This window comes from Vanellus vanellus (genome assembly GCF_965231255.1).
Source record: "Vanellus vanellus genome assembly, chromosome: 3".
Classification (NCBI taxonomy): domain Eukaryota; kingdom Metazoa; phylum Chordata; class Aves; order Charadriiformes; family Charadriidae; genus Vanellus; species Vanellus vanellus.
The window spans coordinates 57,628,445-57,654,953 of record NC_138907.1 but is presented as its reverse complement, the minus strand read 5'-3'; the positions used below and the strand labels follow the sequence as shown (position 1 = coordinate 57,654,953).

Below are 26,509 nucleotides of genomic sequence, written 5' to 3'. Positions count from 1 at the left end.
GGACTTTTTGCTTATTAGAGGGGAACAAAGTATTGAACAATTGCCACTTTCAGAAGATGCTACAGTCTATTAAACACTGCATCAACACAAAAACCTGAGAAACTGAAGCAGTTGCAGAATAGTATCATTCATTTAGTGGCAGGACAAACAGACCAGAAAAAGATTATACAGAGGCAAGTTACAAAACTAATGAAAAATAACTACAAGAAAGAAATTATAAAGAAAAACAAAACCAAAACCAAGAGAAAAAGATTAAAACGGACAAGTAATAGCTGTAGTAAGAAACCAGTAAAAACAAGGCAGAGGAGGGGTCTCAAGGGTTAGGGGGGAAAAATCTCAGGCAAAAAGAGACTTACTCTTACCTCACCATGTTCTTCAAAAAATTCATTTTTATGTCGATGCAGTGTATCAATAACTCTTGTGAGGATCTGGGGCAGTCTGTCTTTAATTGTAAAATAGGCAAAGGATCTAAAAAGTAGAGGATCAAAATTTTATTGTTGAGAGGAAATGATGAAATATCTTTTGTTCTTTTAAAATAAATGCAAGGTCTTAAGTTTATGTGCCTTTGAAGCAGTGGACACCAATAAAAAAAATAAACAATCAAACAAATCTCAAACTGGACAGGTTCTTAGGTCTACTTTTGAAGAAAAATAAAAACAGCAGTCTTTTCAGGGAAGAAAATGCCAAGTGATTGGCCCTGCCAAAAGAGCAAAAAACGCAGTTAATTCTAGGCTAATATGCATTCTCTAATTGCTGTTACCCAGGTGTAAACTCAGGGAAGTTTAAAATTAAAAGGATGGAGATTTGTTTAAAATTTAAGTGTATCTTGTATCAACAACAAAACCCAATTTTCTCTCCACTATATACTTGATTTACGTTTTCCTGAACACTGTTTATATAGGAAGAGGAGAGTGAGCAAAACACAACCAGCCCTACAACAGCTTGAAGAATGATTTTTATTTGCAGTTTTCCATCCCGTCAGTTGGAGCCCCAGTCCCAGGGACTCGGAACCTAAGAGCGAACCCAAAGAAACCTGGGGAAAAAAGACACACAGCTCACACCCTCTCAAGGCCTGTGCCGGTCAGTACCGAGGCAGGGACAACCGCAGCGGTGAGCGGGGCGAGGCGAACAGACTCCGGCCAGGAAAGGCTCCCGCCCCTGGGGCTGCAGCGGCGCGGAGGCGACAGCACATCAACCACAGCGCCGCCTCCCGGCGACGCGCGGCCCCAGCCGAGCGGGCCCGTCCACGGCGCGACGCCGGCGCTGCCCCCGCCCGCAGCAGGAGGCCAAGAGCCGGCCCCTCCCGGCCCGGCACCCACCGCTAGGCCGCAGACCCCGACCGAGGGACCAGGCGTCCCAAAGCAGCCGCTTCCCGGCCAGGGGAAAACCAGCCGGTCCCTCAGCTCCCTCCTGCCCCCCACCCCGCTGCCGGTAACGAGCGCGCCAGGCCGTGACGGACCCCTTAAACCTGCCCGAGAGGGAGACCGGTAGCGCCGCTACCGCCGCCATCTTGCTCCGCCCCCGCCAGCCGGCGGGCCGCCCCCCGGAAGTGGGGCGAGGCAAGCCGGACGTTATTGGTGACTCAGCCGCGCCCGCCGCGCGGCACGGCGACGGGCGAGCGAGCGGGCGGGCGGGGCCTGGCGGCCCGCGCGCCCTGGCGGAGCTCGGCGGGCGGTGGGCGGGGCCGCGGCTCGCGCGGCGGAGAGCGGCTCGCCCCCTCCCCCAGGTCAGTGCTGGCGCGCGGCGGGAACCGCCTCGCCCCTCCCGCGGCGGCGGTGGCGGCGGAGGCGGCGGGCGGGCCCGCAGGGAGGGAGGGCGGGCGGGCGGCGGGGCTGCTCCTTGGCGGCTCCCCGCGGCTACCGGGGCTGCGCGAGGGCCTGTGCTGGGGGAGGGGGCTGGGGAGACCCTGCCGGCACCCCCCGGAGCGGCAGTGGGGGAGGGGAGAGAGAGAAGAGGGATGGCGGCACGGACGCCTGCGGGCCGGGCCTGCCCTTCCGCGGCGCCCGCCGGAGGAGGTGAGCGAGCCGGGGTGGCCTCGCCCGCCCTTCCCGCCGGCTCTGATCCTGCCGCCGGTGGGAGGGCCCCGCGTCCCCTCACGGGCACGGCCGCAGGCCAAGCGAGGGGAGGCAGTTTCGGAGGTGAGGAAGAGCCGGGCCCGCGGGAGGGAAGGAGAGGGCGGATTTCCTGCCCCATCCCTCCTCAGCCGGAGCCGCTCCCCGCTTCCCCCTCGTACTCAGGTACGGCGGCGCCGCAGCCCACCGACCGCACTCTCCTCGCCGGTGGCGCAGCGTAAAGAAACTGCTGTGGGGGGAGGGGCAAGGGCCGGCCTACCCCCCCCCCCGCCGCCTGCTGGCGCTCCGCCGGGCCGTGGCGCCTCATCGCGCGCCCGCTAGGGGCGCCCGTCAGGCGCGCGCACGCCGCCGCGGGGCGGGACCAGTCCGCCGGGACTGCCGCCGCAGGCGGGGGCGGTGCTGGCCTGCCGCTTCCTGTGGGGGCGGGGCACCCTTGCGTCCCGATTGGCTCCCTGGCGGCCTGTTCCTCGCCCACCCCGGCAGGCGGCCAATGGGAGCGGGGCCGCTCCCCACCCGCGGCGGATGGGGCCTGGGCGTCTCGCCTCCGAGGGCCTAGGCAGGTCCGGCCTGGTCTGTCCGCTGGCGGGGCGGGCCCGGTTTATTCGGCCATCTCGCTGGCTGTGCCGCAGTAAGCTTGGGTTCCCCGCAGGAAAAAGGCGACCGGCATGAATAAAGCCCGTCTTGTGTTAAAGAGGCGTTGGAAAATAAAGGGTGGGTTTGTTCCTGCTGCTCGGTGATGGCGCCCGCTGCGGTAGCGATTTATCCTTCTCTTTCTTGGGTTCAGTTCCGCACTTGCCGGCTAGGTGCCTCTGCTGCCACGCATCTGGTGTCAAGGCTCCTCGGTGGAAGTTGTCTATATGGTCACTGCCTCCCTTGTAACTCGCTGTAAGCCTGTGCAGTTGAAAAATCATCCCTGAGATCACTGGCATTTGACACAAGGTTTTGTTGGCTAGGAGAGTACGGATCTGCCTGGCATTTGTGAGTCTCTTTCCACTAGTCAGCCCAAGCTACCAGAGACTTCTGCCCATGCCCTGGCTCTCAACCACCTTGGGTTGTGGTTGCTGAGTTTTTCAGCTCGTTTGATTATCCAGAGGTAACAGGCCTTTGAAAAGGTAAACGTGCTTTGTCCTGGGCAGAGTCTTCTGGGCTGCTTTGTAAATACACAGCAAGTTTAAAATGAAAATAATAACGATACATGTGAATAATAATATATAAGAATAGTTTATTCTCCTAACAAGCTTACAAATTGGTCAAAAAGCTGCAAGTGAAGAGCGTATAATATGCCTAATATCAATTACTTATTCTGTGGCAGCATAAAGGTGTTTTGTTCTCTCTTTTTTTTTTTTTTTTTTTTTTTTTTTTTTTTGGTAGAATTGCATGCCCCTCTCACCAAAATTAGTGTCCTCCCCTTCCATTAAGTTATGTCAGGCTGAAGTTTGGTTTTGGTGCTTTTTTTCAAGTTGTGTGTGTAGTGTGCTAGCATCTAGGTATCCTTGTCAGGATAGGCTTGTTCCAGTCAGTACACAAAGATTTGGTCTCACAAGAAAATGCTGATTTGAACTGTTATGTTAAATGTATGGGTGGTATTGAAGACCCTTCATTACACAGTTTTTGAAAAATATTCTGACTTTTTTTGTTAATAACTTGCTGAAGATTAATTTTGTGTTACAAGGGAAATGTTCTTGGTTCGTAAAAGCAGGTGGGGGCAGGGACTTGACATTGTGATTTTTCAGCAAGTGAAACACACCCACTGAGGTATTCAGTCTGTGAATACTTTTAAAGTTTATTTGATCGGCTCATACAATGTAGCATAAATATAATAAGCTTGCTCTTAGTCTGAAATTACAGAATAAGGACGGTGTCATGTTTCTGTCAGCACAGGTAGATCTGCAAGCAGGCCTTGTGGTCCTTGTTGCACCAGTATGTACTAGCAGGATCAAGACCGTAACCCGATTGACTCGGCTCTGGCTCTGTGACAGACGAACAGAGCTGGATCCATGCTTGACTGTTTGCGATACAGCAGTTTGAGCTGATGCTGATCAGTGCGTGTATTCCATAGGTGACATTCCAATACAAGCATGTAATAATCTAATTGTTGTTTTTATTATGTAGAAGATAATGATTCTCAGAGTCTGATGTCTTCTTTAAGGTGTATGCTAGCTCATGAGTAATTTCGTCAGTGGGGTTACTGAGAGTGCAGGCTGCTATACAGAATGACCAATAGAGGGAAAAGATGCCTGCCTGCTTACATGTTGACATAGCAACCAATTCTACTTTTCCACTGTGTTGCAAGCATGCAGCCCAATAATGTGTTTTGATCTTAATGAAGAGTATTTCCATAGCATTGAAAAAAGCTGTTTAATCCCATCAGTGTTTATGTGCTTAGGAGTACTAACACATGCAAAAGGAGTATGGGTCACCTTTTAGATACTGCAAAAATAATGTGTCATTCCACAGGGTTGATGGCTGATTTTGTTTGTTTGTTTTAAATACAGTTCAGAGGGAAGCAATGAGACTGAAACTTCTGCGCCTTCAGACTAGATCTTTCCACACGTTAACAACAATATGCCAATGCCAAAGCTTTAATAAAACTGGACGTCTGCTATTAAAGCTGGATAATGAAGTTGACAGAACAGCTCACGGAACAGCAAAGTCTTGGAATTTGTGCGCTCTGAAAACTGCGTCCCCTTGTTTGACAAGTCGATGTGTGCAAGTCAAGAAGTGGCAGTTGCTCCAAGGAAATGTATCTGCTTTGAGAAAAAATGTTTATTATCAGAGTGGGGAGGGTTTTTTTCCATCCTGGAAACGTTTTGGTGTGGCAATGATGGAAAACTACAGTCTCAATACAGAGTATATGAAAAAGCTTAGGAACATATCATCAAGATTTTACTCAGTTGTATCAGCTGGTAAAATTATTCCAAAACACGGTAACCAGCCAGTTAAGAGGCCACCGAAGGCACCAAGGACCAAGCAGCCATCCAGAACTAACCAGCCACTACTGTCAGACATGGAGGTAAAGTATAAAATTTTCAGTCTGTATAATGTTAAAGGAACTTCATCGATTTAATTTAGATTCAGATTTGGGGTTAGATTAACATTTTAATGAAATTAACATGTTTATTTGGTGAGGAGGATTTCATTATTTACCCTAGTGTGACTGAAAAGAAGTTGGAACTCTGCAAACAGAAACAAGCCTGATAGAAACTAGTGTGTCTGGTATTTTGAAGATAAAATGGAGATTTACTAGCAATGTGTAAACAAAAGTGGAGGGAAGATAGGTGGTTATTAAAGCAGAAAGACGAACTCTATTAAAAATAATTTTAACCAGTGCTCTCAAATCACATTTAATATTGAGAAACAAAGTCTAGCTTTCAGAATAATTTACCTTCTCCTAGGTATCCTTGCTTGTGCAATTCTACCCAGTTTTAAGGCTTCACTCAAACAGAAATCAAGAAGGAAGCGAATAGTATAAAGTATATATTCAGATTAAGTTTCAGATGGGAAACGGAGGTGCAGATGCAGCCTGTGTTACTTGAGGAAGATTATTCCATGTGTAGAAATAGCACTTTGATCTCCAGACTCCTAGGTCTACAGAGTAACTGCAGCAACAAACAGTTCTGGATAAAATGAGAGGTGATGAAGTGGAACAGAGCATACCTGTGGCTGTTTCTTGTAAGATAGTTCTTTGCAAGCCTCAATATTAGCTAAGGCAGACCTTAAGCATACTTGAACAGAAAATCTCCAAGGAAGGTCCTGGTGTCAGAAGTGTTACTGTTCTCCTCAAGCTACAACAACAACTGAGTTCCAGGGTATTATTAATAAAATAATATTATAGATGAGACTGAAACAAGTATTGTGCTTTCAGAAATAGCTTCCACATTGCAAAATGTGTTTGTAACATGATCTACGAATGTGAGCACAGAAACTGAGGTTTCAATGTTTGCCTTCTCATCATCTAAGCTTGTATTTAATATTTTGTATGATGAGCTGGAGTATGCTTTAGTGTAACATAAAGACTCCATTATAGACAATCAAGTTCCCACCTGAATTTTCCCATTGCTTTGAAAAAAGAAAGTGAAGAATATTAGTCCCAAAACACCATGTAATGTTTCAAGTTTGTTATTCATGCTATGACATTACATTCAAAGGTTGCTTCTTTTTGTTGTTGGGTGAATTGAAGTGACTTTTTTTCTTTTTCTGGAGTGTTGAGGCTTTTAAATGGCAGCTTAGAATGCAAACAGTTTCTTTATTTGATGTTTTCATATATATGTATGCAAGTAATATGCACTGCTATTTTTACTTTTTTCCATTGTGAAGAAATGGAGAAAATACTGCCTGATATACTGAAATAATAATATACTCCCTGAGGAGGCTTCCACATGGCAAAATACTGTGCCAGAAATCACATAAACTCAGACCTAACAAAAACACATGCTATTTTTGAATAAACGCCATGTGGTTTTGTCAGACATGTAGCCCCGTCTACAGGGGTATGGACAGGCTATCGCCTTGACTGCAGGCTGACAATATTTTGGAATAAGCTTTTTTTTTACCTGTTTGTGTATTTCCTTATAGTTTTGTAGTATAGAGAAATAACTTAAAGATGTAGCTGATTTCTGCAAGATGACTAATAGAAGTAACACAAATGCAGAATCCTTGAGGTTTTTTTCAGCGCGCCGTTGTTTTTCTCTAAATCCTGGTGTCACGAAAAAGCTGATCCTGCCTTCCTGCACATGTGTGGAGGGAACCAAGAACCCTCTGGTAACGCGGGCCCTATTGCCCGGGCAGTTACCTAGGGGCAGGTTGCGGTATCTTCTCCTTACTGGTCTGCCCCTTGACACGCTAGCTCCAGGCCCACTCCTAAGGTTCTCAGTTAGATGAACCCCGAGGATCTCTGGTGGTTTCTGTCTGGAAGGGCCTGACAGTTGACACCTTTCTTTTGCAGAACAGTCCCTGAATGAGGTCTTTCCCACCCCTCCCTGGCACAGGTCTTTGGCGGTTGTTTACAAGAAGAGTGCTGAGCATCAGCGGTGATAAAAGGGTCCTAAGACCAGTTTGTCAGGATAGATGGAGGAGTTACTTGAAAGCAGTTAACTGCTTTAATCAGTCCATCAGTGAGTAGTACCACTATTCAGTTTAGTAAGTCTCAGAAAGTCTGATGGCAAGAAAAGCCTCTGAGCTAAATTTTAATGCGATAGCCTGTAGTCTAGAAAAAGCTTGAAAATAAAGATGTAGTATTTACTATGTGTAAGATAAAGACTGATTTCTGTGGTGATGGGGGGGATTTAAGTTCATCCTGCTGGTTTTCTTTCTTAAAAATTTTTGTACACTTGTGGTGGAAAGGATGGGCTAGGCAGAATTGTGGTTCCATGAGCCTGTGCAGTAGCTGGGGGCGTGATGATATGGAAAATGAGTTGTTGAGGTGCTTTGGATGGCTGCTCCTAGGGATAGCTGTTGTGGTGCTCTGAATAGAATCTCAGTGAAGCCCCAGCTGTGGGCAGAAAGGAGGGTAGTGAGTAGCTGGAGTTTCTTTGTAGCAGCAGTACCTATCTTGTGTTCTGTTATTTTGAAGTTTGCAGGTGAAAGTGACGTAGCAGAAAGCATGCCATTAAGCTTGACCAGCCAGTTAACACATCTATTTTAGGATTAGCTGAATCACTCATTAGGTATAGACTTTGTGGCTGTATCTCCACCAGCTATCATGGGAGCTTAGACATCTAGAGAGCCTGTAGACACATATTTTCGGTGTCTTAATCTCAAATTACGCCAAATCCACATGTTCCTCATCAAACAAGATTTTATTGAAAATTTAAGTGAAACAGTGCATTCTAAAAAAAACAGACTAGTGCATATCCAAAATGCTGTTTCAGGTATGTAGTCTTGGCAGCAAACTTTTGGTTCTAACTAAATCTAAAGTCTTTACGTTGAAACTAAAACTGCAGCAGTAAGACAGAAAGTCTGTCTTGTGATGCATCTGCCTTGAAATGAACAAAAGCACAAGTAATAAACTATGGGAAACAGAGAGCAGGATAGAGATTTTCAGATTATATACTAGCTAGAAGATAAATTTGCTCTCTTAGCTCTTGACAGAAGAGTTTCATGGCAGAGCCACGTGTACTTCTAATAACCGGAGCTTTCTGGAAGAATATGAAATATATAATTTGCATCAGCAGTTTAGAGATTGAGAATGGATTTATACAGATGAAATTGTGATAATGCAACCTTTCAAAGGTACTGCAGGAAGGGAACTGAAAACACAATTCTGGTCCACTGCTAACTCAGCCTCATAGCACAGTCATGGAAATATGCCTATAAAATTGCTCACTGAATATTGTAATTACTTTTGAAGTTTATTTTCTGTTAGTGATCACTGAACTAAGATGATATGTAAGCAAGTCTTTGGAAGTGGTAACAGAATGTCAACATTACAAAAGAAATGAAGGTTTAAATGTGCGGCTGTGATTCAGATGGCTGGTAACAGGCCCCCCCAAGGAGTAGAACACCTTTTTAAGCCTTGCTGTTTGATAGTGTGAGTGCTGCAAGAATACAATTTGGATTTTATGTTGAAGTGTGTTGTGGGTATAAATGATGATGTGGGTATAAATATTGTGGGTATAAAAGCTTGCAGATGAGTACAGTTCTTTTGTTCATTTGTTGTTAGTTACATCTCCATTTGTATTAGTTACAAAAAGCAGGGAAGTGACTGATCCACAATGAGACACATTGCTTTTTGGATATCTTCCACTACATTGTACTGAAAAACATTACCATGGGACATAGATGGTATCGGAACAAAGAAATCCCCTTAAAATGAGTAGTAGAATTTGTAAATCGGTTTATTGTGACTTGTTTGATTAATCAGGAAAATCTTTACACAGATGACTTTCTGATTTCTTTGCCATGCATCATGAGTCAGTCTCATTGCAAATCAGTATCATTTTTCCAGTCATTTGTTTCAATATGGAATAGAGACAAACTCTGGCTGTTGTGTACTGTTTGACTGTGGTGTCAGTCGAGACCGTGTTGTTAGTGCAAGATTCAGCTGCTGGGGGACACTGTAGGTCAGCAGCACCTACGGCTGTCCCAGAAGATCTGAGACTTTCTGTGCCGCGGTGCTGCCGTGGCTCATACCCTGGGTGTTACCTGGGCAGCAAGCTTTGTGCTTTGAAGAACACAATGTTTGCATTTGGAATTTCTGCTTGATAAGCAGAAATTGAACTCCATTTATCTTTAAAATATGAATGTTAAACCTGATATTAGGCCTGTCTTGCTTTTGATTTCAGTGGTCAGCCAAGTATGCTTGTAGGATGGAAGAGCAGTAGCAAGTGTAGCTCTACTGCTAAAGCATTTGATTGGTGTTCAAGGAAGAAGGGTTCACTTTGTGGCTCTATCACAGAGCTTTTAGGTGCCCCTTGCTCATGTCACCTGGTTTGATCTCAGTCTGTGATTTGCTTTCCCACTTAACAGGGAGGAAGTAATCTGGATAGTATTTATACACCAGGTGGACAGCATGACAATGATATCGTAGAAAAGAGTGAATAAATGAAAAATGTCACTCTCGTGATAAATTTGAGGCAAAAAATTGTCTTATGAACACCTTGCTTCAGCCTTGCCCTAATCAAATCTTTATTCCTTTGGCACAGAATCTGATGCAGTGTACAGCCTTTGCAACAGCAGATGAATATCATCTTGGTAATCTGTGTCATGACCTGACTTCACATGGATATGTTGAAATAACAAGTTTGCCTAGAGGTAGATTTTTGAAACATATTAAAAGCAATGTTATACCTTGGGAAATGAAATATGGGTGAGGTATATAATTTTTATAACTTAATTTATTCTTATTCTGGTAATATCCTGATATATATTATACTGCCTATAAAAATATTGCTTTGCTTAAAAATTCCATTTGCCTAAAAAACCCACAACTAAACCTTTTGGAATAGCAGTATAACCAGCACTTGCTGTTAGCCTATGATAATTTTTCCCAAAATTACGATAACACTAGAAATATTAAAAAATCAGATGCGTGCAGGAAAAATAAATCTGGAAATTTTCTGATACAAAGCATTTCTGTAGAAATTATCTAACTGAAAAAATAGTGAAAGTTTTATTTTAATTAATCTTTTAGTGATGTGAAGCACTGTAGTGCTTCAGATGTCAAAAAAGTTTTGTCATTTGAAGTGTTGCATTTTCTTTCCATACCCACACTTCTATTAATGTAAATGAAAGAGGGTCGGAGAGAAAGGCATGCAAGAGAGAATCTTGCTGACTAAGTGAAATGAAAAAGATATGTACATAAATGCTTAGTTTTAGTAGAGAGAATGTAGTTGATACTGTTTTGTTTTTTTTTTTATTGGGCCAAATGTATCCTAGCAATTGTTGAATGCTTCACTTAGCTAGGCTTCAGCAAAATAATTGGTTCTGGTTTCCATACAAAGAATCTCTGAAGACTTGAGAAAGTATGGCTTGGAAATAGCTGAAGTATACTACAAGAGAAAAACAAATGGAGCTTTTTATAGCTTAAGGAACCTTATGCCCTAGAACAGCTGTGATTTTCATATGTTGGCAGGGAATGGTGCTTTTTTTGTTTGGTTGGGTTTTTTTTTCTTTGAATGAACAGATTATGTGAAGCTAAGACAATGACAGATAGTGTTTATGGGCATTTCAGTAGAGGTTATCGTACACCTGGTTGCCTCTCAAACACTTAATAATCCAAGTGCAATAATCCTCCAGTGGGTCTCTTTCGAACACAAAATTTACTAATTACTGTCTTGCTCAGAAAGATGAACATGGAAAGACAAAGTGCTGTAGAGTATAAGCTTCACGTTCCTTTGTAGTTTCTCTGTATTAAAACAAACACTGGTTTCACAGCCTTGGGATAGAAACTTTGTACAATCCCCAACATGACTGAATTATCGTAAGGCAAATGCTGCTGTTGCTGGTATTTTACCCTGGGAGTGTGGGTTTTGGCAGTTCTTTCAATTCTTTATGGTGTGTTTTTGACTCCTCATAATAAATACTCTGTTTATCAAAAGCTTGGAGGAAGTAATGATGAAAGGGTGTTGGATTGCGCCAGCAGATGCGTTGTGGTGGTTGGCTTTTGCGTGTAGCAGTGGTTGGTTATGAACTCAAATATTGAATCTTGGAAAATTGAAAAACATTAGCACATAGAAATTTAAATTGGCAGTTACTGTGTGGATTTGTTGCTTTGTAGTGTTCTTCCTAGGCATTATTCCTGTTTTCGACCTCTTTAAAAACTCTTTAAAAGCAAATTCTTTTCAATTGTGTATGTTTTGGCTGGACTGGATCAGTAAAGATAAGCATGATATTTGAAAAGGCCAATGAGAAAATGCAGACAAATGTTTCTTCCATGGTGAACTCAAACCTTCACCAGTGATTCAACAACTCGTGTTTCTGAACCGGAATAACAAGTGAAAGAAAAGTTTTTAAAGAGTTCATACAGACCAACTGTGTGGTCTTGATTCAGGTATTAGAAAAAGTGTGTCTGATACTGAGTCATCTCTCTCCACTGCCTTGGTCTACCTGACCTCTATGGCTTGATCAGTAAAGCAGAGAGCGGAATTCGGACACAGGCTGAATTTGATGCCTTGTTGCTTGACTCGTGATCTTTCTGCAAGAGGGTTGAATTTTTTAAAGCTTAGATATAGGCCCTGCAAATTCCTTTTCGCAGAGCCTCACTTTATAATAGAGGTAGGGGTTTTTGCTCATGCAACTTCCACTAGTTCTGCAACAAAATGAGTCAAGCTGGAAAGTAACCTTTTTTTTTTTTTTTTTTTTTTTCCCAACCATGTCAGAACTTCTAAAACTTTATCTACATTAGTGAGTAGTAGAGTAGTGCAGACCTGGAGGGGAAAAAAAAAACAAACCCAAAACTCTGTTTTGAGAACCCAGTGTCTACGTTTTGTAAGTTTTTGGGCATTCTCCTTACAGTAGCTCAAGTCTGGTCCTTTGTAACAAATGCCCATTAGCGGTTGGTGTACCATAGGTGCATTTTTGGAGCTCCTCTTTCAGTTTAAGTTAATGTAAAAAAAAAAAAATCCAGTTTGTGTACTCTGTTTTGCAATGCACATCAGAAGTCTGGTAATGAGGGCAGCTGGAGGATTTGTTTCAAAAGCACACTTCTGATCTGAAGGACAATGCACATGGACCCTCTCTTGTCTTGGGGGTATGCTTTTTCAAGTGTCTGTCAAAGCAAAGTCAGCACAATTTGAGTGCAGATTAGTCCCTTCTATATAGAAAAGAGAAAGATCTTCTGGGCAAGTAGATTTGAATGGTAATTTCTCTACATCCATGGATGACTTCCATAGTTCACTCACTTTGCGTGTCCACTTCTGGTTATTTACTATGCCCTGCATCAGTTTTCCCCTTAAGTCTTTTATTCTTCAGAACTGTTACATTTAATTTACTAAATATTCCAGTAAAGTCCAACAAAGCGGCTCAGTCTACCTAGAGTGTGACACTTCAGAGGAGCAGTGTAGTTTGATATTGTAGTTGTTTCTTGGCAAGCATTTCCATCAGACTCATAAAATAGGGACTGACTGACAAATTAGCATGTAACTGGAATTATATGTTTATAGCTATCATGTTCAGAAGTTTGACTAATTCTTCAATTTCTTTCATTTTTTTTCAAACCAGATGCTGCAAATGTTTTGGTGATTGGTACTGAGAAATCTGCAAAAGAAGATGATCCTGGCATGATTTTTTTCTTCAGGTAAGCTATAAATCATGCCCAAAACATTAATAAAATAATAATGGTGTGAAAAGATATTATCTCGTGAAACTCAAGGAATAATTGTCCAATCAGAATGATTCAAAACAAATCAGAATTACGGAAATTGTTAAAAAATAACTTTCCTTCTCATGTTTTTTAATTAAAGTATTGTTAAAAAGCAACTATTATGTAGTTTTCATGAAGATAGTATTGTTTCTTGATTCACGGTGATAAAAATTGCCACTATACAATAAGTATTGCATTAAAACAGTATAATTACACCTCAGTTTTTCCTTGAATTCACAGGGAGGGTGCCGTTGTGTTTTGGAATGTGGAAGAGAAAAGTGTAAGTAAAGCAAAACTGTTTGTTAAAATGTTATAAGCAGATGTTTTGTCAGTCCCACAAAGCTTAGCATGGTTGGTCTTTGTTTGGGAGCTTGGATCTCTCTATGAAGGAAAAGGACTGATTTTTCTCCTAATGAGTGCAGGTGCTTGCCTGCTACTGCCCTCGAGTGTGTGGGTTGCTGATATATCCTTTGAAAACTTGACTTTCTGCACAAAATGAGCAAATATACGTGTAACATACTAAGTGGGTAACATTTTCTACTTAAGGTCAAAAATCTGAAGTATTAATCTCTTGGGACTGACAAAATGAAAATTCTTGCAGATCTACATCCTGAAGAAGTAGATCAGGAAAATCAACGTGTGAATGGTTGTTTGAAAGGCACTGATACAACAGAAAATATGTTACAAGAAAAGGATCGTTCTAGAGCCATTTAAGTCAAAACTATTCAAAACTTACTTTTGAATAACTTTGAAGGAGACAAAATTTGTAAGCAAATTTTTATTACTGTTTTGTGTTTCTACCAGTTAGCGATTTTCCTGAAGGAAGATTGTTATTGGTTGGTGTAATTGTTAAAATATGTTGATATTGAAATGACATATCCCTTATAATAATTTGGTGCCACAGGCATATCTATTTTTATGAATATATTTGTAGGGTGTTTTTTTTTTTTAATAGATTGATTTTTATTCCTGGTTAAATAAAAATGGATTCTAGATACAAAGAGGGAAAAGTATTTATCTTATCTATATACAGGCAGAGTATGTGAAATTAAATGGTGTATTAAATGAATGATACCGAGATGCACAGAAGTTCACAGGAGGATTTTCATTAAAGTAAATGAAAATACAAAGCAGTTATTTCCAGACATGAACAATTTCTGGATTCAAGTTTACTTTTTCTGTTTCAGACCTGAAACGTTCCTGATTTCCTGTCTGTTTTGGGGGGTTTCAGTATATCAGCTGGCCTACAAAAAGATACTAGTTTTCCCTTCAAACTTTGCCTGTAGCACACTTAGGATGCTATGGCTGTAACTACGCTACTGATTCACAGGTATTACTAAAAACTAGCTGACAAACTCCTGTTGATTTTTATGATTTGGACACCTCTACCCACTGGAGTACTCTGAAAAATCTTGTTTTGTTTACATGCTCAAGTACCTTTGAGAATTTGATACCGCATTTTTCTTGTCAGCACTAGTAACTTTAGTTGGTCCCTTGCTAGCTTTATTTATAAAAGGAGAGGAAAACTGCTGCTCCCTCCTTATTGAAATCATAGTCAAAGTTTTAACTTCCGAACAACTTGCTCAAATAGAGGTCGTCTTATGCACACGTTTTAACGAACTGAAACCAAAAAATACCAAAACCAAACTGGTCCGTAGAACAGAAACTGAAAGTAATTCAGTAAACCAGAACGTAAAGACTCACTGTGAATGGACAAAATTGCTTTTTAAAAATACTCCAGAATGACTCTTAGGAGAAGAAAAAATATTTTATACTAATGGACACTTAACAGAAGAAGTAATAACTACAGACTGATCATGAGTAGAAATTTAAAATGTAAAGTACCGTTTGCAAACACCTGCTGAGGGAGGTTGTGCAACAGTTTCCCCACCAAAAATAGCAAGGGCAAAAAGCAAAACTAGCTTTGAGGTGGAGTTTCATCTGTTGTTTTTTTTTTTTTAAAGGAAATTGTGTGACGTGGTTGCCTGTAATAGCAGGAGTTTGAATTTAGTGAATGCAGAACACCTCTTGTCATTAAATGTACTGTGTCACAGGTAGTCCATTCTAAAAAATTAGTCTGGGCCTAGAATAAACTCACATCAGTCAGTGGAAGCCTTTGTATTACTCTGAATAGATAAAAAAGCTAGCACTGAAATACAGTTTCTTATTATCCAGAGCAAAGGAAGAACTTTGGAAGTATGCATGTTACAAGACACATGAATTTCACAGAACCGGTTACGGTCTGTAAAGCGTTGTAAAATCTTGCCTCTGTACTGGCCCTGGGAAGCCTGTGCTGGTTGTAATTCTGGAAGGGACTGTTAGTCTATTAACAGCATAATTATTACTGTATTAGTAATGACTTCACAAAGTCAGCTAGAGCACCTGTATCCAGGTGAACACACTCTTGAAGTCTGGCATGCTACATTATGGATGGGCTATTAACGGGGTTTGCATTGCTGAACTGCCCCTGGACACAGCATAGCTGGTTGGCCGAGCTGACTGGCCTAACAGCAGACGCTTTCTTGCTTAAAAAATTAAAATAATTTTTCATACCCTTTTTTACAACAAGACCTGGTAAAAAAGGTAGTTTTTTAGTAGTAGTCATGCTAATATTAAATTCAGGATGATGAAACAAGCAGTTGCAGCTGTAGGGTTGGGGTTTTTTTTAGTGAAAAATGTTACCGTGTCTCACATAGATAGTACCACCAAAATTCTTGAAAGCAGTGAAGAAAGCTAGCACTCCAAAGAAAATCCCTCTTGCAGGTGATCCAACAGAATTTTTTTTGAGTATGTTACCTGGAGAATATGCTTCATGAACAATTTACTAGCATACCGTTTTGCACTATGAAGATTGACTATTATCTATAATTTTGAAGAGAATGTTTTAAGTATGACTTAGTAGAAGAGTCACCTCTTTAAAGCATTTAGGCATCAAAAGTGGTTTGGGGATTTTTTATTGGCTGTTGCGTAGCTAAATACCTTTTAAAAACCTGTAGGTGAGTTGTTTTTTTTAGTACAGAATTTGTTCTAGTTGCAGAATGATTTTTATGAGGGGAGCCTTGTAGCACGTAGAAAGGAACAAGGATGAGGGATCCTAAGTCAGATGTCGGAGGAGGAAGTTTTGTGAGAGAAAAAGGCTCTTTCTTCCTGCATCAAGTTTTAGTGTGCTCGAGAACGAAGTGACAGTGAGATTACTTCTGCAAGTAAAATTGCACATGTAACAGATTCATATACAAAGATGTAATTCTACACGTGCTTCACTTCCTAAAATTGCACATGTAACTGCACATGTAAAGATTTCTGTAGTGCTACAGGATTTCTGTAATATAACCCAACCTCTAGTAGCTGAAACAAAACTATTGATTTTAGCAGCAAACTAGTAATTTTGGCAGAAACGGCTACCTGATGTATTTATCCTAAAGATTCATTTCCACATTTGGACATCTCCCAGAAATCTTGTACAGCTAATTGTTAAAATACTGAAATTGTCTGCATTTTCTTTACTGCTGCTGTGGTTCATCCTTATCCCGTTTCATATATGCAGACATTAAATGGCATTTTAGTCTTCACAGCTTCCTTGCAGTTGTTCATGGCCACAAATTCTTCCCCACAGCTACATATAGCTTCAGAAGTAAACTGTGTTAATAATCGCTTCATTACTTAGCACACTGATTCGTTGTTATTTAAATAACTTCAGCATGAAAGCTGCATTCATCAACCTATTATATGCAAGATCTTTGTAGAGTAATAGTATATTGCATGGTAACTGTTCCTATGTGCGCAATTGTCTTTTTCTTAGATGAAGAATATAATGCGAGTGCTAGAACAGCATGAAATTCAGCCATATGAAGTTGCACTAGTCCATTGGGAGAATGAAGAGATGAACTATAGAATAGGAGAGTAAGTATCTTCAGGCACTCTTGATATAAATCAAGACTTCTAAAACAAATTCAAGAAAAAGCAGCTAGTAAAAATATACTTTTCCTTACTATTTTTCAAATGAGTAAAATGGGGAAAGGAGAAAACAGTAAGTCTGAATTGACAGATTTTGCTGAACAGCTAAACTTGCAAGTAACAGCCTTTGTGACTTGGTTATGCACTAGATTTTGTAAGTTATGAAGCTGTGTGCCCACACAACTGAACATGTTCTTCAGCAATCCCAAATAGAAACTGTACCTCATAGAAAAAAGTAAACACGCATTATTGAGACAAATCTGATTTTAAAGAGGATTTTCTACATAAGCTTTCCTTAGTGCCCTCCAGATTCACATACAAAGATTTAATTCTGCACATACTTCACTTCCTAAGAAAGTTGTAACTTGAATACTGTGGAACTTGGCAAGTTGTCCTGCCTTGTTAAATAATGTTTTTACATCATGGGGAGCAAGTGATCTCTACAGAAATATTTCTCAATGTAAATGATTATAAAAATTATCTGTAATTTTCCAACAGCACCAAAAAAACAACTCCTAGACAAGACAGTATAACACTAGGAGCTGAGCTAATGAGGTTGAGCTTATTTAAGTAACCTGATAAGAGGATGGGGTTTTGGTTTTTTCCTGGCCATTTGAAAACTGTTGTGTAGTTTGTGATTCCTGACGTATTCCATTGTGTTTATGCAAGTTTCATAGTGAGATTGACATGTTAAATTGTGTCCCCTTTTTATTTGTTCCTGGCCCCCTGTGCACCAGAGGTTTCAGGGAGAGTAACATCATAGCAGGGAGGGAGTGATGTTGATAAAAGTGACAGAAGAAAAAACAGAAACAGAAAGATAATACAGGAGAAAGAGAGCAGGAGAGAGGCCAGCAACCTCCTTTCTCTGAATTATCTGTGTGTATATAGTAATGCTGTAGTTACCATCATAGCTTGCTGGAGTTTCATTTAAACCTAGAAAATTTGGTCATAATATTAGTCTTAAACTGAGGAACTAATTTGCAGTCATTTGTTTTAGTTATTGTCAGGTTGAACATGAGTAAAATGCAAGGATGGGGATGATATCAGCATGCTTTATATAAATAAACAACCAAACTTTCTTGCATTGTTGATTGTTCTTTAAATTTTCCTTTGCTGGTGGCTTAGTCAATGAAAATACTTCAATCCTGTTTTAACAGAGGTCAATCAAAGCTTCATAAAGGAGAAATCTTGTTAAATTCTGAGCTGGATAGTGATGAAGTTGTTCTGCAGAAATTTGCCTTTTCAAATGCCCTTTGTCTTTCTGGTAAGTTAATATTGTTTGTAATGTCAGCCTATGCTACAGACTTTGTGAAATGTCACTATAAGTGGGACCTGTACAGTGACAGGTTGGAGAACACTTAGTGTCTGGTTTAGGTAAACTTGTAAAGATTGATTGCACTTCAGTGGCAGGATTTGTTTTCAAAGCTTTTTTGTTGTTTTCTGTAAATCTTCTTAAAGATAAAGCACATTAGGAAGCATACTTTGCAAAAGATACACATTCTACTGAGCATCCTGTTCCCCACCCTTGAGAACTATTCTAGGATAGCAACAAGTGTAGAGTCCAGTATTAGAAACCTGTCAGTAATCTTAGGTAATTAATCCTAACATCATTTCCTCTAACTGAAAAAGCTGGATGCCAGCTAAAGAAGTATTGTAGAGCAGTGATTCGCAGCTGGGGAGGTGCACCAGTATCAAAGGTGCAGACCAGAGTCACAGATAATGTTTTTCAGGCTTATTAGCCACAGCGGAGGACAGCGGGAGGCATTGGGAAGAAGTCAGGCTCAGCAGTGGTGCTGCTGCTTGAGGAAATAGACCTCTCTGCTGCTTCTGACCTCGAATGAAGTAGGAGGTGGGAGTAGAAGCGAGCAGCAGTAAGGCTGTCCTCGAAAAGACCTTTAAAGGACACCTGGTCTGTCTAGTCCTACTGCTTTTAGGGTAGATTACAGGATTCCTGTAGCATTAGGGGAAGTGCACCTTTAAACAGAAGGGACATCAAGAAACAGAACGCATGTCTTTAAGTGATACACTGTTTGGTCAAGGAATACAGCATAACTAAATGGTTCTTGACTGTCGAAAGAAGAGCTATTGAGAAAAAAAGCATCTTGGTCTCTATAGTTTTTGTATTTATAAAGCCACTGCACAGAAGAGTAGTGACACATATAAGGGAGCAAGCGATTTATTCCCAGGAGATAATTGGTACCAATTTGTATTGGTGTGAGACATGCACATCATAAAAGGAAATAGTTCAATATTGTTCAATAAAATAAAGGATGCAAGTATAGTCCAAGTCACATTTACGACAGCAGAAACCAAACTCTGTCAAATAATCGGTGATAGCTGAAATGCCTGTTGGCTTTCTTTAGGGTCTAAATTAAGTCACTGGCTTGGATTAGGCTTCTGTATTCAAAAGATGAGTGCAAAAAATGCTTGGCCTTAGATTTACTATCATGTCCTGACTAGATGATACTATCAATTACTACAAAGAAATAGTTCATTTTGACAATTAAATCTTGCCCAATTAATTAACGAAAGGCTTTGTACATATGGTAGAGCACTTGGAACAGACAACTTCCGAGCTGAAGCAAAAACTCTCCAGGATGTGAACTGATCACTGAGAGAAGTAGCAGAGCTCAAGGTGTCACAAGACACAGCAGAGCTGTGTCAGTGCCCAACGCAGACTGATCCGTAGATGTATGAACATTGATTGTATAATACTAACAGTAACTTGCTGCAAATAATGTTTGTATGTATCAACCTGTCTGGAAGCAGCATGCTAGCAGATCTAAAGTTACGATTATTTGAAAGCATATTTACCTCTCACAGTGTTCTGCTTTGTCACCTCTGTGTTGCAGTAAAGCTAGCTATTTGGGAATCATTGTTGGATAACTTTGTGGAATCTATCCAGTCAATTCCTGAGGTGAGATCTTGTTTGTACCTCTCCCCTCCTTTTCTCCTGTGCTTTGTAAAGGATCAGTCCAGATGTAGCTGAGGATATGGGAAAAGCAATTGAATGCTTAACAGGTTTGGTGCTAAAGCCATCAACACAGAAACTCAGAACACCTGCAAAGTGGTGGGACAAGAAATCATCAGTCTTTAAAGGGCTGGGAGTAGGGTTCTGCATTGGAATGTTTCCCATGTTGTGCCACTGTCACCTGCCTCTGTTGAATGTGTATGCGTAACAGGACAAGTGGCATTTAAAAACCTGGCCAAACACAGTGTGTGGCAGCTTGGGCTGAAAGTAATGTGCTTTAACTTGAGTATAATGAAGAGTTTGCATGAATTACTTAAACCACAGTTTTTCATGAGACTTAATTAAAGTACAAGCTCATATGAGATAGTATATAAAAATAAGATTCCTAGGATTCAAAAAAGAAAAAATCATTTTTATTATTTTTTTATGAAGGAAATAAATGTTAATACATTGTTTGTTGTAAAGAAAAAGTCTAAAAAAGGCTAACTTGTGGCAAGGTAAAAGAACAGTCATGACTTAAAAATAACAGTACTAGGAAGAAAAAACAAATGATGTCTTGTTCAGGAAATCATTTGCAGAAAATGCTCCAGGATTTTGTATAGATACTGATGACGACTCAGTGATTTATTGAAAAACCTGGATGAACAGTTGCATGGTGATACTCTTACAAAGCTAGATACGCAAGGCATTAAGCAAACAAAACTCAAATGTTTATAAGTATGATATGGATTCAGATTTTATCTCATAGACATATTTCAGGCTGTAAAACTCCAGACTACTTAATTTCTAGTACATGCTACTTGATCAAGCAGTGAAAAACTTGTTACTTTGCAGATACTGAAGTCACGAAGGAAGGTGAAACTGTCTCATGCAGATGTAATGCAGAAAATTGGAGAACTCTTTGCATTAAGGTAATTTTGTTGGTTACACCCAAGACGTTGTATTACACAGCACTTAATTTTTAAGTTGTGCAGGACCAGAATACACTAAACAGCAGGGTGGGGCGGGGGGGAATTACGTCAACCTTCCTTTGGCTGGAGGCTGTGTACGCTGTTACGTTATGTCAGGGGACCCACTGGCTCATACTCACACTATGGCATCTCAGCTACAGACAGGCATTAAGTACCATATTGTAAATGGCCAAATTCCACACCCTTTTCCTTCCCCTGTGTCCAGGAACGCATGTCTCGTAACCACTAATTATAGTAGATAATAGAGTATGCAAAGGATTGCAGGAGGAAGCACAGGGGTAGGCAGAACTGTTAACTACAGCCTAGATTTCTGTATGTTCTGTTCTTCATTTTAATTACTCAGAAACCACTGCTACATTGTAAGAATTTAATGGGTTTTTTTCCCCTCTCAAGTGAAATTTTGCCATTGGGAACACAGAATATTGCATGCTCTTATAAAAAAACTTGGGGAAGAAAGAGGTAAACTTAAAAAGCAATTCTTATTTGAAACATTGGATTTTATATCCCTTCTTGAACAATTGTTCAGTAATAAACAATGATGGTCTAAGTGTCCAAGGATTTATGTGAGCAGTAGGTTAAGGGTGGGAGATCTTAGCCTTTATAATGTTGAGACAGTAGCCTGGGTCTGAAAGGTGCACTACGCTTACATAGCCAGCATGCAGCACCAGTCACACTTAAAAAGTTCTGAGACAGAAACAAGCTGTTAAGGAGCTCCCCAGTAACTAATTCATGTACTACTTCAGCAAGCTACTAGCATAGTCAAGGACTTCTCTGCAGATGTCACCTTCCTAAACTTTTGATAAGTTCAGGAGGCAGTGTTGCCACAGGGCAAAAGTAATTTATGCTCAGAACTGTCACATAGTACAGCATTGTCAGAAAAGTTTCAGGTGTGACCAATTTTAAACATTCATTACAATTGTATTTTTGTAAATATTATGACTATAATATTATAATTCCTTAATTACAGGAAAAAAATGCTTGTTTAACTGCTATGTAAATATTTGGTCCTATATTCACCAAAAGAAACTTTGAACTACTGTAGTACCTATTCTTTTTAGACACCGTATAAATCTGAGTTCAGACCTGCTGATAACACCTGACTTCTACTGGGATAGAGAAAAACTAGAAGAGCTTTATGACAAGACTTGCCAGTTTCTCAACATTAATCGCAGAGTTAAGGTAGGTGTCTTATGAGAATTTTCCACTTTCAGATCAGCTGTCTTTGGATCAGCAGGGTTACATGCTGCTCCACAAATGTCTGTTTTAATTGTAGAAACTAATAATAATAGGATCCTATACACTATCCCCTTTCTATGTGTTCATAACCCACTCGCATCTTTTACCCAGTTTAGGTTACCAACCCTGCCTCACATGAATGGATTGCATATTTCCTGAGCCACTAAATTAGGCTTTAAATAGTTATAAGAAGAGGAGATTTAATTCTTGTTCTGAAATGTATGCAAGAAAACAAGTTAAAAAACTGAGATGTGAAGCAGTCTTCTTACTGACATGATCATTCAGGTCAGTTCATTGAAGGGCAACAAAATGCTTACTGCTGAGTCAGAATAAGAAGCATGGAAACTACCTCTTCTGGTGGTGCAGCAACCTTAAATGTTTAGTTTCTTTTGAGGCATTCCAATAAGCTGCATCTATTTTTGCTTGTGTCTGTTTTTATGAGTAGATATCACCCAGAAGCTGTTTAATACCTGCAGATGCATTTCTAAATTCCTATTATTTTTGTGAACCTATTGAAATAACAGATATATTTATATTGAAACTGCTGTTGCTTGTGCATGTTGCCTTACAGGACTTTCTGTTCTATTCTTTCGCCGATGAGTGGTAACACCTTTCTAGTTCTGTTCAGTGAGCCCTTCTGTGGATTGTGTTCCTTTATTTAGTCATCTCATTCCACTTACAGAATCCAGATTTCCCATGTATTTGCAATCTCTTGCAGGTAATGAATGAAAAGCTTCAGCACTGCATGGAGCTGACAGATCTGATGCGAAATCACCTGAATGAAAAGCACGCTCTGCGCCTCGAGTGGATGATAGTAATACTCATCACCATAGAGGTTGGTGGATTTTTTTCCCCCACTCTCAATGAAAATGTAATAACAAGTGCAATTAATATTCTTCATGATTTGAGAAGCAAGATTATTAATGTAAGTGTACTGTACAAGGGGCTTAGTCTTCAGTTTTTTGCAAGTAACCTTTGAATTGCAGCTAGTTATTTCTCAGATTCTCATTTACAGTGTAAGCTGTATTAAGGATTATTAAATCAAATAAAAAATTATATCAGTTATTTTGCTATTCCACAGGTTCTGTTTGAACTTGCAAGAGTAGTTTTCTGACACCAGAAGAAAAATCAGGAAGAAGAAAACTGACAAAGCACAAAGACCATATGGCCCAGAAAATTGCTGTCTATCATATGCTTCTGGAAAATAGCGTAATTGTGTCTCTTGATCAATATGTACATCTTCTACTCAAATAAAACTTAAAAAAAAAAAAAAAAGCAGTCTGTGAACATTATTCCCAACAGCTGTACTAGTGATGTTAGAGAAGTCTTAATCTATAGATACACTTGTGTAAAGCTGAGATACTAATGATGCATTTGTAGGGGTAGTGGGGCCACATGCACGCAGGACTGATGCAGGGAGAGATTTGGCTTTGTCCCCTTCATAAGCAAGGGCAGAAGGATGGAGCCCTTCTCTGCTGACTCTATTAATTTGGTGAAGTACTCTACTTCACCTTGTCCCCTTGACAGTTAAAAAGATGCTGAGCGCTTAGCTACTTTTTACATTACTGACTGATGATGAAATTTTCCCTTATTTTCCCCAGCTCTTCTTGGATAGCCATGACACTGTCCCAAGTTTGGAAACAGCACTACTATTGGTTCTCCTTAAGTTACTTGGCATGATTTTAACATACCTGGCAGGTATATTCAATGTTGTGTTCTACCCCATCACAAAAAGGTATTTACATACTTGTAGGGGAATACATTTATTTAGAAGGTATTTATATGAAAGGGGAAATAGCTGAACTTTATCTGAGGTCACAGGAAGCTGTAGCGGAATGAGAAACTAAAGTAAGGTTCACAAAATTTCTCTCTTACTAGACTGTCCATCTTATCTTGTTACCTGATTTTTACCAGTACAAGTTGCAAGGGGTGAAATAGCATAGGGTAAGATGTTTTAGTTATACTCTAAGGTAAAATTTCCTCTTTTTTTTTTTCCCCCAGCCATCTGCAGACCTAGGAATAGATTATCTCCAGAATGTTATCACTTACTCTTAGGAAAGGATGAGGGGACTTTTTTCCCCAGCAACTTCTCTTTCTAAACATGTTTTCAGGAACTAATACACAACTGCTATTTTATCACCTTTTTCAAAATCGGGTTAGTCCAGTGTATTGCTTCAGGAACATAACCTAACAATTTTGTTAAAAGCTCCTGAAGCATCATTAACGAGCCAGGATGACTAAATTCGAGCTAGCGGTGTGATTATGTTTGCAGTGGCTTACTGTTCTCTCTTCACCTGAAAGCAGTATTTCCAAGTGTGATATCAGACTGCTCTTGAACACATCAAACACATACATGGGGAAGAGAACACTGTCAGGCAGAGCTAGGAAAAACATCCAGCTACAAACCCATCCTTATGCCATAAATTATGTTACCAGTGCCATGGAGCCTCTGAAGAAGCAGCAGCTCCTCTTTTGAGTAGACTGTCTCCTCAGAACAGGTCATCCCTGGAGGTCTTGCTTCTGGAACAACTCAACTACCTCTGCTCTGACCTCCTGAGAAGGTTTGAACTGTCACCCCTGTTCAGGGAAGTGAATCGATCAGCGGAACGGCTTGGTGGCAGAGTCTTACAGCACTACACTGCGGAGCAGCTCTTCAGCACCGACTCCTTGATTTACACAGGTTTATTACAGAAATAGTACATTAGATCCTTTATGCAGTAGAAAAACTTACCAAGCACCACTTAATTCCAGTAACAGAGAATTGGGTTATATTTTAGTTGTAATCTTCCTAGCAACTGTTTTTCACCCCTTTAGACAAATGGGCTCCCCCCCTCCCGCCCCCCCGATTTGGGTGTAATATGCTCAAGAACATCAGTCCCCATTCATCTCACATTTAATGTTTCAGTATTTCATCCAAATTGCTAAAATGTAAATTTGCAGGCCAACTGTATCAGGAAAAGTGGCTTTAACAAAGTCATTTGAGGACCCTAGATGCTCTTTAAAAGCACAAAGTGTCTAGGCTTGATTATCTCAAGTGTTCTGTCATGGGACTGTATTTAAGAGTTACCAGGTCAAACACCTCAAAACAAGAGGAGCACGGTTACTTTTGAAACCTTAAATCAGTTTATATCGGCACATAAAATCGTAGCCGTAAAATCACACTCTCTTCTTCCCATGAAGTCCTCAACCCCCTTTTACTGTGGCTGGGTGGCTGTTCACAGTTATGCAGCTTCGCTTAAGCCTCAACTGTACGTTAAAACTGTGTCCATCTTTTTTACGATGTACCCCGTGGCAGCTGCATAGAAGTACGAGGGGGTTTTGTCCTAACAACCAACCCTACAGTCTCTTACAAAGTGAGAATATTCTCACTATATCACACACAGAGAACCAAGACCGAGCTGGGAAGTTGTGCATGTCAAGAACCTAACTTGAGCTTTCACAGTGCGATATACAGAGAGAGCAGAGCCCTCCTGCAACCAGACTGCACATAGGAAACTCCCTGCCTGCAATCTTTGTTTCTGCTTGAACCTGGAAATTTCGTGGAGGCCCTGTGCAAGTGTATGCATGGCCTCACCAGGAAGAAGTTTTACGGCAGGGACAAGATGAGACTCCAGTTCCTGCAACAACACAAAACTGCCTGAGCTGTGAGAACGCATCCATCTTTCGCCTGCCTCGGCCACCACACGCCTTCATCATGTCACTTAGAAGAAGCATCTTCACTACACAGTTCACACAGTTCAATTCTTCACCAAAATGGTCTATTCTATCCAGTAAGGGTCACCTAGGGGGGAGAAATAGAGATGCAATAGCAATAAATACAGAATATACAAGGAAAACCAGAGAGGAATCCTGGTATATCCAGAACTCTAAAATTTTAACCTTTTTAACAAAACAAAGACTGAATGGCAAAATTCCATTCATATGGAACCTTGTTGGACCATCCTTTATAAGGATCCCAACTGTGCAGACTGCTTCTATCTGTGCCTTTTTCCATCAGATGAGGTAAAGGACAACTTACACATGATTTTCTTTGGCAGATCTGCTAGAAAGTTGTCATAAGATGAGCTATTTGTAAAACAGCAAAGAATGCTGAGAGTGGAGACTCCTGACTTCCAGTCCCATTTTTGTGGGTTAATAGCTCTACTGGCTGCAGTCAGTCTCTGATCTCAGTGGTGTGGTTCAGTACATGAGCCCTGCGGGGTGGATGGGCAACTGTTTATATGTGACACCTCCCTGCAAAAATTCATATATTTCTGCAAAAATAATGTATATTCAGTCCAGACAGCATGTACCAGCTTGGATGAGAAAGATGATTTTCTGACCAAGTTTAAGCACCTGCCTGAAACAAAAATACAAGAACACTAAAACATGTCCTAAAGACTGAACAAACTTCAGCTCAAAGTTTGGGGGGGGGGGGAGGGGGGGGGAAGGGAAGACAGATACTTTGTGCCCACTAAATGAGTTTATTTACTGATAGCTAAGTAACAAAGTTGCCTTGCGCAGG

At 40.7% G+C, this 26,509-nt stretch overlaps 1 protein-coding gene across 3 annotated transcripts; it reads left to right on the top strand.

The window, feature by feature from the left end:
- Nucleotides 1–1,630: 1,630 nt before the first annotated feature.
- Nucleotides 1,631–23,269, top strand: RMND1 (required for meiotic nuclear division 1 homolog). Of its 3 annotated transcripts, none has more exons than XR_014268981.1 (12): nucleotides 1,631–1,726; nucleotides 4,568–5,085; nucleotides 9,716–9,824; nucleotides 12,732–12,807; nucleotides 13,114–13,153; nucleotides 16,673–16,773; nucleotides 17,985–18,091; nucleotides 19,680–19,744; nucleotides 20,633–20,709; nucleotides 21,828–21,948; nucleotides 22,117–22,290; nucleotides 22,724–22,818. XR_014268981.1 is itself a non-coding variant. In XM_082481101.1 (12 exons), the coding sequence occupies exons 2-12, from the start codon at nucleotides 4,582–4,584 to the stop codon at nucleotides 23,117–23,119; spliced, it is 1,350 nt and encodes a 449-aa protein (XP_082337227.1). In that variant the 5' UTR covers nucleotides 1,631–1,726; nucleotides 4,568–4,581; the 3' UTR covers nucleotides 23,120–23,269. The 3 variants fall into 3 exon arrangements, 2 of the variants coding, with proteins under 2 accessions (XP_082337227.1, XP_082337226.1); XM_082481101.1 differs by lacking the exon at nucleotides 22,117–22,290 and adding an exon at nucleotides 23,087–23,269 and having other exon boundaries at nucleotides 22,724–22,840; XM_082481100.1 differs by lacking the exon at nucleotides 22,117–22,290 and having other exon boundaries at nucleotides 22,724–23,077.
- The last annotated feature ends 3,240 nt before the right edge of the window (nucleotides 23,270–26,509 follow it).